Source organism: Monodelphis domestica, chromosome 5 (genome assembly GCF_027887165.1).
Source record: "Monodelphis domestica isolate mMonDom1 chromosome 5, mMonDom1.pri, whole genome shotgun sequence".
In the NCBI taxonomy this organism is placed as follows: Eukaryota; Metazoa; Chordata; class Mammalia; order Didelphimorphia; family Didelphidae; genus Monodelphis; species Monodelphis domestica.
In genome coordinates, this window is record NC_077231.1 from 149,488,195 (window position 1) to 149,502,546 (window position 14,352).

The window sequence follows — 14,352 nt, forward strand, 5'->3', positions numbered from 1 at the left end:
AGTAGAAAAGTATGTATAAATATTAAGACAGCATAAATATAAAGATCAAACACACACAAAGTAATTAAGATACTATAGGAGAAGGCGCTACCAGTTTGGGGGGGGGATGTGGATCAGGAAAGACTTCATGCAGAAGTTGGTACCTGAGTGGCATCTTCAAATAAGAGAGGATCCCTATGACATGAAGGTAAGGAAGGAGTGCATCCCAAACATGAAAGGCAGCCATTGCAAAGACATGGAAAGTGCTCAGGACCAGAGAGAATGCCAGTTTGGCAGATTCTCCAATTCTGAAAGATAAGTTGGCACTAGATACTACCAATTGTATAATAATTGTAGAGGATTGTATAAATTGTATTGTACAAGCTGGCACTAGCTTTAAAAGCTAAATAGAGGAGTTCATGTCTTAAGGTCTACAACTTTAAGGTATAAAAAGTGCTTTATGAATTTTATTTTATTCTCATAAAAACTCTGAAAGACAGGTACTACAGGTATCTTTAACCTTACCTCACAGATGAGCAAACTGAGGCTGGTCAGAGCTATTAACTATCAGAGGCTTGGAAGGCAATTGTTTCTAAACATTTAGAGGTATGTATTAACATATAGTTGATATCAACTCTTATTCTTACCTATTTACGAGGTAAGATGATTCAATGAAAACAGCACTGAATTTGGAGTCCAAAAGTGGGGCAGAGCTGACTCCAGCCCATTTATTATCAAGATAATTGTGGGCAATCTTACTGAACTTTATTTTTTCATCTGTAAAACAGGGATATCTACCTGCCAGGTTGTCATGGGAATATTTTTATCAGATGTATCAAATACTATGTATGTTAGTTTTTAATTTGAAATCTGATTCATATGGCTACAATAAGTATTTTAAAATTAATATAACTACATTTATTTTTTTAAAAATTTAGCTCTTTTACAAATTCTTACTGGTTAAAGAGAGAAAAACAGGACACCTATAAACAAAACTTTACACAAAAATGATAATTTTACTCATCTATCTGAATCAGTATTTGGATAATGTCATAAACAACTAAACCTCACACATATGCATATAAATATATGGTTTACATATGTAAAATAATATAAGTATAAATTAATTTTAGCACTAGTTCCTCATATAAATGCTTTTTCTCTTCTTTCTCCCATCACTGCAAAACCAAAATAGAAACAAGTCTACCAATAATCTGTGTAATTAGGATTTGCTCCCCAGAACTCTCTTTTCCAGCTTCCCATGTTTCTTTTCACATTATGTGCTAAGGCAGGGAGGATATAAGTTTTGTATAGTTCCACCCTCACCCTCTTCTTCCCGGAATTTGGCTGTTGAGGCTGGGGGGAGAGATTGGCAGGAAAGTTTACCCATGTATTTTTTTACTCGGGCTTTTACTTTTGTTCTTTTATTTCTTCTACTTCAAGTGATTATTAATAAATCTTATGAAATAAATACTTGTAGTTATTGGATATTAATTTAAATATTAAAAACCATATATCCCACAGAAATAGTTTTTAGTAAAGTTGAAAAGTTAGGGTATGACTCAGTGATACAGTTAATATTATTGTTTCAGAGATGGTAGGGTTATTCACTCATTTCACTAGTAATCAGTTTTTTATTATATTCAGACAAAATGCTTACAACAATTCAAGGAATGAATCAAGCAGCATGCCTCCAAAACTTCAGAAGAAATTTATCTTAAGGGGGGGGAAAGTAGCATATTCTCTAGAGCACTGTCAGAAAAACCTGGGTTTGAATCTTCTCTGAGGTCTTAGCTTCTTATCTGTAAAATGGAGACAACATTCATGGAGTTCTATGATCTCCATAAATCATAATTCTTTAGGGTTTTACAAACTTTAAAAAGCTATATAAGTGTGAGATGTGCAATCAACAAAAAATATTTCCAATATCTGTTAGCTGAAATGTCAGGTCCTAAATAGACTCTACAGACTCCAACTCATTTGGATGCTTCCTCATTGAATAAACAGCCATTTTGTAGATAAATTCTTATCTATTTTGTGAAAATAGCATGTATTTTTTCTTTTTTGAATTTGCATTTCATAAATTCATAGAATCAAAAAGAATCTCAAAGGTCTAACCCCTAATTTAAAACACAAAATCATTCTTATTATATTCCTAACAAGGGGTCATCCCAGGCTCTTTACTTGAAAACTTCTAATGGCCAGGAACTCACTATCTGAAGCAGCCCATGCAATTCTGAAAGCCTTCCAATAATTTAGTCTCAATTTTCTCTGGTGTCATATGAGGCTACTCATATCCACAGTGAGAGGCAGTGTGTCCAAGTGTCTAGAAAGTTGACCTTAAGAGTCAAGAAGACCCAGTACAAGTCTACCTCAGCCAAACACTGGCTGTGTGAAGCTGGGCAAGTCTCAACCACTCAGTGCCCAAGGCAACTGTCTAAAACCATGAATGTCAGAGGATTGGTAAAGGAAGTTCCAAATTCTAAGCTCTCTATGCTGGTGGTTTGGATAAAAATAAGAGGTTCAGTAAAAAGAAATCAAGACAAAAATTTTTAGTATCAACTCACTGGGTTGTAGGAAGGATCAAATTGTTTAGTTATCTCTAAGATTAAGCCCAACTGCCTCTCAGCAACATCCACTAATCAGTTCTAGTTCTCCCTTCAGAGGCCAAACAGAATTTAAATAGCTTTCCTAGATGATAGTTCTTCTGAAGACAAATATATCCCTCCCTAGGTCTTCCCTTTGGTAGACTAAACATCCTCATTTCTTCTAACTCACTTTGAATGAAATTGTAGCTAAACGACTACAGGAAGAGCTACTAGAGTAACTGCTCAATTTATTAGTTCTCAAGCATAAATCAAAGAATTTTATACATGATTTACATGTAAACATACTATCTAATTTTTTGCTTAGATTAGTTAACAATGTATTTAAATAGCCAGACTGGCCAAGTTCTAGAAAGCTTCCCTGAGGTCAAAAGTTTGTCTTTTATAACATAGGAATATCAATGTTTGATTAGACATAATTTATCACTTCAGTATCTCAAAGCATATTAGGAATCCCAGGGATTCTGACCAGGATAAAAAAGCAGCAATTTACTTATGCTGTCTACACTAACTCTTTGAAAATTGGACCTCTTTAAACCATGAGATATCTATTCATTAAGTTCAATGCCTGCCAAGGATTTGTAAATCTGCCTACCTCTACTCTAAAACACCTAAATCAATAATCTCAAAGGGAAAGCTGTATGCTAGGTTTCATTATTTTGTTTTTAAACTCAATTATAGGGTTCACTTTATAAAAAATTTCAAAAATAGATCCCAGAAGTCATAGCAGTGTATGATGATCCAGTCTTCAATTAAAAGGTAGTCACATTCCATTTTCACTAGTAAACCTGAGTCTTATGCTAAAAACTCTTTTACAGAGGCATTATCACCTTCACTGATATTATATTTTACATGTGGAAAGCTTGTAACAAGTCACTGGTCAGGTTGACCTGATGAATTAGCATGACAGAAAAAAGTAAAATTTGAATGTCCTGATACCCAGTGCTTTCCTTTTAATCCTAACTGCAATATATAGGATAGTATAGGAAAACTTTAATTCTCTAGAACCTTTGAGATTAACTGAAGATTTATTATTTTAACTATTTTGAGTACTAAGCTTTATAAAATGTGTGGCATTTTTCAGTCTTCTTAATTTGGCAGAGTGTGACTTTTCTTGATAATTGTGAGCATTATGAATATTAGTTATGGAATCATTGTGAGCACTGGACTTATAATCAAAAGATCTAGGTTTAAATCTTGTTTTTCCCATTTAATAGCTTTGAGACTACTAACAAGTAACTTTATTCTATGAGTATTAGTTCCCCTATCTATAAAAACCAGGAGAATAACACTAAGTACTTACCTCATTCAGTTGTGAATAAAGCACTTTACAAAAGCTAAAGTGATACATAAATGTAAATTATTATTTCTGAGTTACAATTACTATTACCCTACAAGGATACTCTCGTGGGTTATTAAGGTGTATAGGGCTCTTTGTCCTATGCCAAGTTGCCCCAGACAGCTAGCTTACTGAGTTCTTGTGAATGAGGTCAAAGAACTCTGAGATGCTTAGTTTTTCTAAACATCTCTCAGAATCTGGCTGTTAAATTCTCAATGCTTTTAATTAGTAGTGAGTTTGGACATAAATAATTGATATTATAATTAAATATGAAGTAAGTCAAGAGTTATTAAGTAAAGGCAAATGGGTAAAGGGAAATGGAACAAGCATGTATATAGCATCTATAATGTAATGAATAAAAAATGAGATTTAATTATTTTGCATAGGCAGAGATGACTGTGACAATTATTTTTTTGGTTTCAGAAAAGTGATATTGTGGATTAGATGAGGAAAGGACGTTTTTTCTCTTTGGAGCTAAAGAATATAAATAAACATTAACAATAATAGCATCTAGTAATTACTTTTTACATTTAAACAAATGGTTTATTTCCTTTACCAGTTTAACATCTTGATAGAACTAATTTTCACGCTCTATACAAACATCTTCTCTGACTCAACATAGAATTTTGATTTGAAGCACCCTGTAGGTGCCAAATCTAATGGCTACACTAAAGATCTTAAAGGAAAAAAAAAACACCAACATAATATTAGATAAAATACATGAGAAGAAACCAGGTAAGTTCATACTGGAACCACAAGATATACAAATTCTCAGGAAATCGATCATACTCCCAGAGTTCAAACTGACCATTTGCTTATATGGTATGTTTATCAATGCAGCAAAGTAAAACCTCCATTAACTAGACATTAATCTTAGAAAGAAATTCTTTCCATGGTTTTTAGAAAAAAGAAAAAACAAGTAATTAATGAAAAGAATTTAGTACAGGAAACAAAAAATATTTTGAGGTATTATCCAAGGATCAATACAAAGAACTGGGCTGCCTCATAGAATTCTACCACCACAACATCCACTGATTTTCAGAATGACTTCCCCTGTTTTCATCCCCTCTCCCCATCCACTGTAGGATCTTCAAAGAAATATTATCTGTAAAATCATCATCAATTTCCTGAGTCAGAAAGGTACATTCATACATTTGGTAAGGTTTGAATTAAATAGCCTCCAAGTTCCTTTCTAATATTGACATTCTATGACTCTCAGCAATAAGGATAAGATAAGTAAAAAGGTGGAGAGGTTGCTTGATATTTAAACAGAAAATTTAATTACCTAGATCCATCCTGAGAATTCTATTTTATGGAAGGTTTCATTGTCATTGAATGATGTTCTTACCTTAAAATAACAGGAACATCTCAGTCACATATTATATTTCCAAAATATTAGATTATAACCCTTGGTGTCATTCTAGACTTTCATCCAGCATCAAACACGTTTTTGTTTTTTGTCACAGTTAATTGTGAGTTGCTGCTTGGATTATTTTTGTTTGGATAAAACAATTTTCAAGGGAAAACAAGTACTAGAATTAGAAGAAAACAAGTCCTAGTTACAGCTTGGATTTGTTCATAGGCATACTACTGGAATTTAAAAATAAAGACATGGTTTACATACCTAACCTTGGCATAACTGCCCCCAAAAATTGTTCATCTTCCTGGAAGTGATTCTCTTGTAAGGATTCCAGCAATTTCTGCAGGACATCTTGCGGCACCTTGCAGCCTGTGCCCTTCAGTTCAGTGAATCGGGTTAGCCGGAAACTCTTGTCCAATTCATAACTTTCTGGGTTAAAGGATTCCCGAACAGACATGGCTCTGAGGCACACACACTCACGGTTTAGTCTTTTTTCCCCCCTCCTCTAGTCTGTTGGTTTCTTGCTGGTCCACCTAATATGCAAGTCATAAAAAGGCAATATTAGAATATCATCTATTATATTTGAAGTAAAGAAACTGCAAAATAGAAAGAAAAGTAACTGCCCCAGAAAAGGGCAATACATAAAGGACTATTCCATTTCAAGTGATTTAGAATCAGTAGATAATTGTACTATAATATTATATATATATTACTTTTCTTTATATTGACTTGATTTATGAACCAGAACAATAAAGACATGTTCAAAAGTTACTTGGATTGTACTGGAAGAGAGGGGAAGGTGTCTACATATATATGTAGCAATCTATTATGAACCGCAAATCGAATCTAAATGATGCCTAAGGCATTATTATATTAGTTCAAGGGTCAAGACAGAGAAAAGATGATACAAAAGGTACTGGAGACTATATGAGGCTTATTTCACTTAATTCTTTTTCTGAAAAATAAATATCCAAGATCCTTGATGGCTATAAAATTAGAAATTAAAAAAAATAACACTCAGACACTTCAATCAGCTGACAACTGGCATGCACTGTAGTGTTGGTTTAAGTTTTAAGTTCTTAGTAAAAATATAACTTTCCATGGTAAACCTTTTGACATGGCTGAAAATACTCATAAAAAAGTACAATGCCTACTAGAAAGTCCATGGAAAAGATATTAATGCAAATTCATTTGATGAAATTCTCTACTATGCCAAAATCTAATTTTAGAAGAAAATGTTTTTAGTCTGAGTCAGAGGTATACAGCATAATCCAAAACTAATAGGAGGTCCCACTGAAGTGTACAACTTTCAAATGGGAGTGCCTCTTTTACATAGTACAAAACAGTTGTAAAGCATAGCTGTACTACTATAGATTTTCTGATTAAAAAAAAAGATTTCCTAGATAGCAAATACGCTATCCAACAACAGGTTTACTTGTGCTTGCATCATTGACAAAGCACCATAAATACTCTTTAATAATTGCATTGCAAGGCTACAACAATTAAATCAAACTAATCACTAGCACTTAAATGTGCTTTCCAATGCCAAAGGCTACTACAACAGGCCTTTCTGGATGTGAAATCTTTTGAGTTGGAGCAAAAACTCAACTCTTGGATTTAACAAACCTTCAGGACTGATTAAAAAAAAATAATAAGGTATGGAATTAAGTGGGGAGCTCCTTTTAGAGTCACTTTCCCCCACAAAACTTCGGATTAAGAACATAATTTCCATTTACGGCCAGTGTTTCCCATCCCTTGGTAGGCATACCCCTTATTGAAAACACATCTTATTATAAAGCCTAAGCATGGGCAATAATCCAAGCCTTAGTTACGAAAAACGTGTCTGGGATGAGCAATGATTTCAGTTTCAAACTTGTGGTTGTAGCACAAGGCCTTGACTAGCACTCACATATACCACTGGGTAAAATACATGGAATGGCATTCTAATCACTATAGCAAAAGTCAGAACTTGAGTTTTTTTACCCCCCCCAAAGTTTGGTGATTTGTTGGAAAATATCTAAATTCGGACTTTGATTTAAGGGTTTAAAAAGAAAGTCCTTTCCTTTGAAAAATCACAGCAAAAGCCTACGGAGAGAACAACATATTCTTCAAATCCTCTAACCCCAGGGGAGAGGGGGACCGGGTGCGAGACCACGATTTTGGCGTCCCGAGTATATTTACCCAGCATTTGCATGCCACCTCACTGGATTTAAAGTGAAAAAGTTAGGAGAGTACCAGCAAGCTTATCTCGAAGCTCAAGAGTTCTCCCATTCAAACTAGAATTAGTATCTGAACCACCAGAGTTCTAGGTAGGGGAAAACAGGAAATTCCCATTGGGGGGGGTTGTTGATTGGAAAAGATCAGGGGACAATCAGGGAAACGGGTAATTCAGGCGGCGGGGGAGGTGAAAGTCAATTTGCTTAACAAGAGGCTATGCTGTCTCCCGCCACTCTCCGCCCCTCAGATGTTTACTATACTTTAAAACAATGACATGAATATGTAGAGATGAAGTTTAACCCTTTCCTCCTCAAGCAAGTAGAAGTATTTAAAAAGTGCCAAGTGTGTGTGTGTGGGGGGGAATTGAGGGATGAGGAAGGCGCACGGAACCGGCGGCCGCTGCCTCAACCTACCTCCCCCCGAACCCCGGGAAATAAACAATGGAGCGGGCACCAGCACGCGGGTGCGAGGCGGTGGCGGCGGCCGGGCTCTCCATGCGGACGCAGAGACGCGTCTCTGGGACACCTTAAACGCCAAGCCGCAACCTTTAAAGGCAAATCAGGCCTCGGCCGCCGCCGGCGCTCTTTGTGCGGCGGGCGGGGGAGGGGGGGAGCGGGCACTTTCCGCTAGGACATCCTCTCCCCCACCTCCTCGCAGACCACCGCCGCCACCATAAGGGAGGGAGCGCGCGCCAGGGGTGACCCTCCCCCTCCCCTCCTATCACCCGGTGGGGGCGGGGGGTGCGAAGGGCCGTTTTGGGGGGAACCAGCTAACAAGAGCAAGTGTCACGCGGGGGACAGAGTTAACCCTTTGTGGGCATCCAGAAGGGTCGGTGAGGAGGAGGCGGCTGTGTAAGGGTGTGCATTTATCCGGGAGGGGTGTTGAGAGTGGGGGGAAGGGGGTGGAACGGGAGGCGCCCGGGAGCCGCGCGCGCCACGCTCCCCGGGACGCCCTAGCAGGATTCCCTTAGCGGCGCGCGCGCGCGACCGCGCGGAGGCCCGCGAGCAGCAGCGGCCAAACAAAAATGTCGGCGGGTGAAAAAATTAACCCGTGCGCTGCCACCGCAGCCGCTGCCGCCGTCCCCGTCGCCACCGCCACCCTCCCCCCCACACCCCTCCCCTCCCTTGCTCCCTCCCTTCCTCTCGCTCCCTCCCTCCTTCCTTCCCCAGCTCAGAGCGGCTGCGGGTGGCGGCGGCGGCGGAGGCGGCAGCTACGGAGCGGGCGGTACTTCTTTTTTAAAGCGGCCCCAACTACCCCACATTCCGGCCCCCCGCGCCCAGCTGGGCTCTAGCGGGCCGGCAGTGCACGTCTCCCGGCCGGTCCGGGACCCGACGGAGCTGGGGATTTGCAAAGGGCGCTACGGGGTTTATTGATGAATATTCCCCTTTAAGCCAGGCGTGTCTCTCCCCCCCTCCCCCCCAGTCAGGCTCTTACCGGTTCGCTTTTCGCCCTCCTCCTCCTCCTGAAAACGGGACTCCCGGCCGTTCCCACAATGCACTGGGCGCAGCCGGGGCTCCCTTAAGCGTCGCCTGAATAAAAATGCCGCTCCAGGCTGCTGGGAGGCCGTAGAGGAGGGGTGGGGGGGTGGGGGTGAACCCCAGACCCGCACCTGGGCGCCTTGCCGGATCCTCAATTCTTCACTCCCTGGGTCCCCGGCTTAGAAATGGGGCTGCCAAAGGCATGCTGAGCACAAGGTGTGAGGGTCCTTTAAGGGCTGGCTACCTCCCTTTAAGGGGCGGTAGGGGCAGGAGACCTCGGAGCTGTTCGGTGGCGTGCGTGCGGCTGGGGGAAAGGGAGGGGGGGGAATGCCTAACCCTGAGCCATGCAATGATTGGTCTCGGGGGAGCGGGAGGAGGATTGGGGGGTGGGGGGGCGTTTGCAAACTCCTGGTGCCACAGGCATTCGTTGCATGGTGCAAAGGGATTGGTTTCAAAAGTTGCGAGTTGTATTGGCACGGACAGATGGGCTTGCCGGCGCACTGGGTTTATGGTCGACCTAGACTCGGATGAATTCCAGGGCCGGGGATAATCCTCCCTGACGTATCCGGGCTGAAGCGCGCTACGTGGGGCACGTTTCTCTTACCTGCTTCTGAGCGCTTCCTTTGCTCCGGTCTAGAAAACAACGGATAAGGCCACGCAATTTTTAAAAAACTATTTAAAATAAGGGTGTCAGAAAAAACGGTTTCGGACACAGTTAAAGAAGTTGAAACGTAAGCTATCTGGTTGATTGAAAATTAATTTCGATCTCATCTATTTCATAATTTTGGACTGAGAAGATAAACACTTTTTCAATATAAAAATCTTTAGAAAAGTTTCTCGAATGTTTTAATAAGCTGTTAGACGTGCAAAGATTAAGATTCTCATGGCATTAACTGTTGCAATGAATGTTCTTTATAAGCATGCAGATGTACTTCATTTTTGTGTGCTTTGAGATGGATGAGCGAAAATCATGAGTTTGGTGACTTAGACTATTTTATTATTGATTAAATTTTTATTTAATTTTCTCGAATAAAAGTTGGAAGGAGGTGGAGGACCAGCAATACAGCACCTTGTAAAATTGTTTTCTTAGAGATGACTTTTAGTCTATTTCATATTGCATTCGATTTGGGGTTTTCCTTAGATGCAGTTTCATTTTTTTTTTATATGCAGATAACCACTCCCCACATTCCTTTTAGCCAGTTGCTGAAGTAAAAGCAAGTTATGCAGTGTACTCTTCACTGTGCCTTTTCTTTTTTCCAATAAATGAAGAAGCCAACCCATATTTTGATAATTGGTTATTAATAGCTTATTCTTAGCTATTTAAGGTTTGTAAAATCCATGGAATACATTGGTACTGAAGTCAAAGTTTTTCTTGTTGACTCTCCATGAGCCCTGGGATCATACTGCCCATAGGGTTTTCTTGGCAAAGATACTGGAGTGGTTGCCAGTGCATTAAGGCAAACAGAGGTTAAGTTACTTGTTCAGACCCACACAGCTAGTAAATGTCTGAGGCCATTTTTGAACTCTTGTCTTCCTGACTCCCAGACTCAGTACCCTGTCCACTGAGCCACCTAGTTTCCTTCTGGAGTCTGGCTTTTCATGATCCCATTATATTTTCTTAGCAAAGAGAATAGAGTGACTTGCCATTTCCTTCTCCAACTCATTTTACAGATGAGAAAACAAGTGAACTGCCCAGGGTCACAGAGCTAGTAAAGTGTCAGAGGTTAGATTTGAACTTCTATCTACTTCCTCACCTTGCTGCCCCCAGAGTCAGAGAGCCTGGGTTCAAATCTTGGCAGAGCTTTTTAGTTTCTGTATAACTTTGACCAGGGCCTTAATTCTTTCTTTCTTTTTTTTTTTTTTAAACCCTTACCTTCTGTCTTGGCATCAATACTGTGTTATTGGCTCCAAGGCAGAAGAGTGGTAAGGGCTAGGCAATGGGGGTCAAGTGACTTGCCCAGGGTCACACAGCTAGGAAGTGGCTGAGGTCACATTTGAACCCAGGACCTCCCATCTCTAGGCCTGGTTCTCAATCCACTGAGCTACCCAGCTGCCCCTGGCCTTAATTCTTTTAAAGAGATTAAATGAAATTACTTTCTGGCTCTCAAATTTTGGTATAACAAAAATATTCAAACAAAATCCAAGGGGGGAAAAAAGCTTCATTTTTCTTCATTTTATACATTTATAAATTTGAAAACTGAAAAAAAAATGGTGATGTTAATGACTACTGGTATGTAGCTCCCATAGGATAAAGGGAATAGGGTCATAGAAATATAGAAGAAAAATAAAGGATCAAAGGACTTGGGGGTGGGACAGAGACATTGGAGATTATTTGGCTCATTACCTGGTTTTTCATTTTCCAAATGAGGAAAACTAAGGCCTGGAAAAATATTGTGATTTTTTCCCCCCTCTGAAGTCACATTGCACTTAAAGGACTGAAATAGTGCTGGAAATGAAGCCTAGAGAGAGGACGCATTGAGAACAAAGGGGATAGACTCCAATATCACCCACCTCACTTACAACCTATGTGAAATTCCCTGAACCTAAGTTCCACACCTGTAAAAAAGAGATGCCACTTCTTTATTCCCATATTCTTCCAACTCCAAAGCTCTTGTTTGTTTCTGCTATACTTTACTGCCTCTCAAGTCCATTTTTAAGCAGTTGTTTCTTTGCAATATATAATTGATGTATAATTTAATATTTGGTCTTTTATAGGGGAAAATATCACTGGCATTGAAATTTCCGTAAGGAAGCCATCTTGTACAGATAATTAAAACACTATGATCAGTTTTTATTTCAACTTTTATAGAAAACAGAGAAGCATAGATTCTATGCTTCTTAGAAGGAATCCTGTGTATGAAATTCTACAGAATGTTCTATGCTGAACAGTGTTCAGAATTCCTGTAAAAAAATAATACTAATATTTCCGCATATTGGGGTGGTAATGCTTTGTGACTTTGTTTGCTTAGAACATTCTCATTTTGATATCTGTATTTTTCTTTTTCCTTTCACTTAAACAGACCAAAAAACCTTCACGCTGATTTTCACCTGATCCATATCCTCCAAAGACAAACATCTTATTAGTTCTCAGTTATGTATTTATTGTATAATGTTATATATTGGATATACATTGCTTCTGCTCCTCCATCTTGCCTTTGGTGAAGTCAGGGAATAATGTCTTCATTAACTGTGTACCAGCTGGCCAGGTAGCACGATATTTTGGACATAATGCTTAACAAAGGGTTACTGAATAAATGGATCACCTTGAAACTGGAGATCTCTAGAGTGTAGACTGAAACATTTTTTAATTGAATTTTTTTCTTTGTTGTTTCTTTTTACAAATTTAACACCAAATAAAATGAGCATTTTCTACAATGAGAACAGACTAAGTAGATTATAGGATGTTGAACTTGAAGTCCAGATAACCTGGGTTCAAACTGTAAGCCCCCAAACTTGTAGCTTAGGAAAATTTAATAAACCCCAGTTTACTTAGCTTACAGGTGAAAGCCTCAGGTTTGACCTTGTCACAGGAGAGTTCCTCCTGGAGGGAAAGTCCAACTTCTCTAGTCTCAGACTAACAATAGATTTTAAGGTAGTGTAGGTGGGAATAGCTAATCCCATCAGGTGTTAAGTATCTCTTTTATCCCATTGGTTTCTCCCCTTAGGCCAAAGCCCTTTACTTAGGTGGTCCAGCCCTTGACAGGATCTTTCCCTTTTGTGTCCATTGTAAAGCATCAGCCCCTCACTGTTATTCCTGTCTGGGACTCCTCATTTTCCTTTGTTACCATTGTAAAGTCAATCAACTATCTCTCATCCTTAGTCCCCATGGCCTAGAAAGGTAGATAGACTTGCCCACTTTAGTGGCTCCTTGTTGGCTTTCCCAGGGGTCAGTGACCAGAGCATCCAGAGTTCAATCCTCCCACTCTATGTAGGCGTTTGGCATACAGCTCTGTGTAGAGGCCTAACTCGGCACTGTACATCTTTCTTTAAATTAAAGAATAGCTTTTCTGACTATTTAATAGTTCTGTGTTTTTTCCCAGTCAACAAAACTTTCACAGACACTAGCTTGTGTGGCCCCAGACAAGTCACTTAATTAGCCTCAATTTTCTCATCTATAAAGGGAGGATAATAGAAGCCTTTACCAGATAGGGTTGTAAGGATCAAAACAAATAATATGTTAAGTGCATTGCAAAGAGCTATAGGAGTGCTAGATAGTATAACACTTTGAATATATTATGTTCAGCTTGCTTTTTTCTTTATATAATAAATTCAATATAACTTTCAAAGCTCTATTGCTTTTTTGCATTTTCTTCTGGACTTTTGTTCTCTGGATTTAAAAAATATTTTGAAGACCTTTTTTTCCAACCCTGTTGCTATACCTTTCTCCTTCCACTCCCTTTCCCCCATAAAAAGAAAAGAAAGGAAAAAAATCTTTTGTTAACGAAGCAAAACAAATTCCACATTGGCCATGTTTGTACATGTATGTCTCTGTGCCTTGGGCCCATCATCTCTATAAGGAAGTGAGTAGTGTGCTTCATTAGCCCTCTGCAAGCATTGGTGGTAGTTGGATTCATTGATCAGAGTTCTAAAGTACTTCAAAGTTGTTCATCTTTAAAATGTTATTTTATGGGGCAGCTGGGTAGCTAAGTGGATTGAGAGCCAGGCCTAGAGATGGGAGGTCCTGGGTTCAAATGTTACCTCAGATACTTCCCAGCTGTGTAACCCTGGCAAGTCACTTCACCCCCATTGCCTAGCCCTTACTGCTCTTCTGCCTTGGAACCAATACACAGTATTGATTCCTAGAAGGAAGGTAAGGGTTTTAAAAAAATAAAAATAAATAAAATAAAATTATTGTAGAAATTGTTCTGGTTCTGTCCAGCATCAGTTCTCAAAATATTTCTAAGTTTCTTAGTATTCAATAATATACCCTTACATTTTACATACCATAATTTAAGCCACCCCCCATTGATAGGCATTCTCTTAGTTTCTAGTTCTATGCTATTACAAAGAATTGTTATTAATTTTTTTTTGCATAAGTAGGTCCATAATTCTTTGATCTCTCTAAAATAGGAGCCCAGTGGTAACTTAGGGGGTATAATTCTAAATTGCTTTCCAAAATGCCTGGTCTAATTCACAGCTCTGTCAATATTGCATCATTGTTTTTCTCAAAGTACTTCCAACAATCATCAATTTCCATTTTTGTCATCTTTGCCAATTTGATGGGTGTCAGGAATACAGTTGTTTTAGTTTGTATTTCTCTATGGTAATTTGGAAATTTCTTTCAAAATGTATGTATTTGCCCTCATCTGGCTTGATTTCCCCAATATATTGTAAGCTTCCAGAGAGCAGGGAAAGGTATTTTTAGCATGTCAA

The 14,352-nt window shown here is 39.1% G+C and overlaps 1 protein-coding gene and 1 long non-coding RNA gene across 7 annotated transcripts in view; one reads left to right on the top strand and one right to left on the bottom strand.

Annotated features, from left to right (window-relative positions):
• Nucleotides 1-9,323, bottom strand: part of SEPHS1 (selenophosphate synthetase 1) — a 42,822-nt gene extending 33,499 nt beyond the window's left edge. For 2 of the 6 annotated variants that reach the window (XM_056799456.1, XM_056799455.1), the window contains exons 1-2: nt 7,466-8,464; nt 5,549-5,817 (exon numbers count right to left, since the gene is read on the bottom strand). In XM_056799456.1, the coding sequence (XP_056655434.1) occupies nt 5,549-5,741 (193 nt within the window). In that variant the 5' untranslated portion in view covers nt 5,742-5,817; nt 7,466-8,464. Of the gene's footprint in view, nt 1-5,272; nt 5,417-5,548; nt 5,818-7,465; nt 8,687-8,935 lie in introns of those variants that run through there. The other 4 variants (XM_001363689.4, XM_003341997.4, XM_007503971.3 and 1 more) reach the window with 4 other exon arrangements.
• On the top strand, nt 9,288-13,265 carry LOC103100034 (uncharacterized). The gene is made up of 2 exons (XR_472819.2): nt 9,288-9,710; nt 12,000-13,265. It is a non-coding gene; the product is annotated as an uncharacterized LOC103100034 (long non-coding RNA).
• The last annotated feature ends 1,087 nt before the right edge of the window (nt 13,266-14,352 follow it).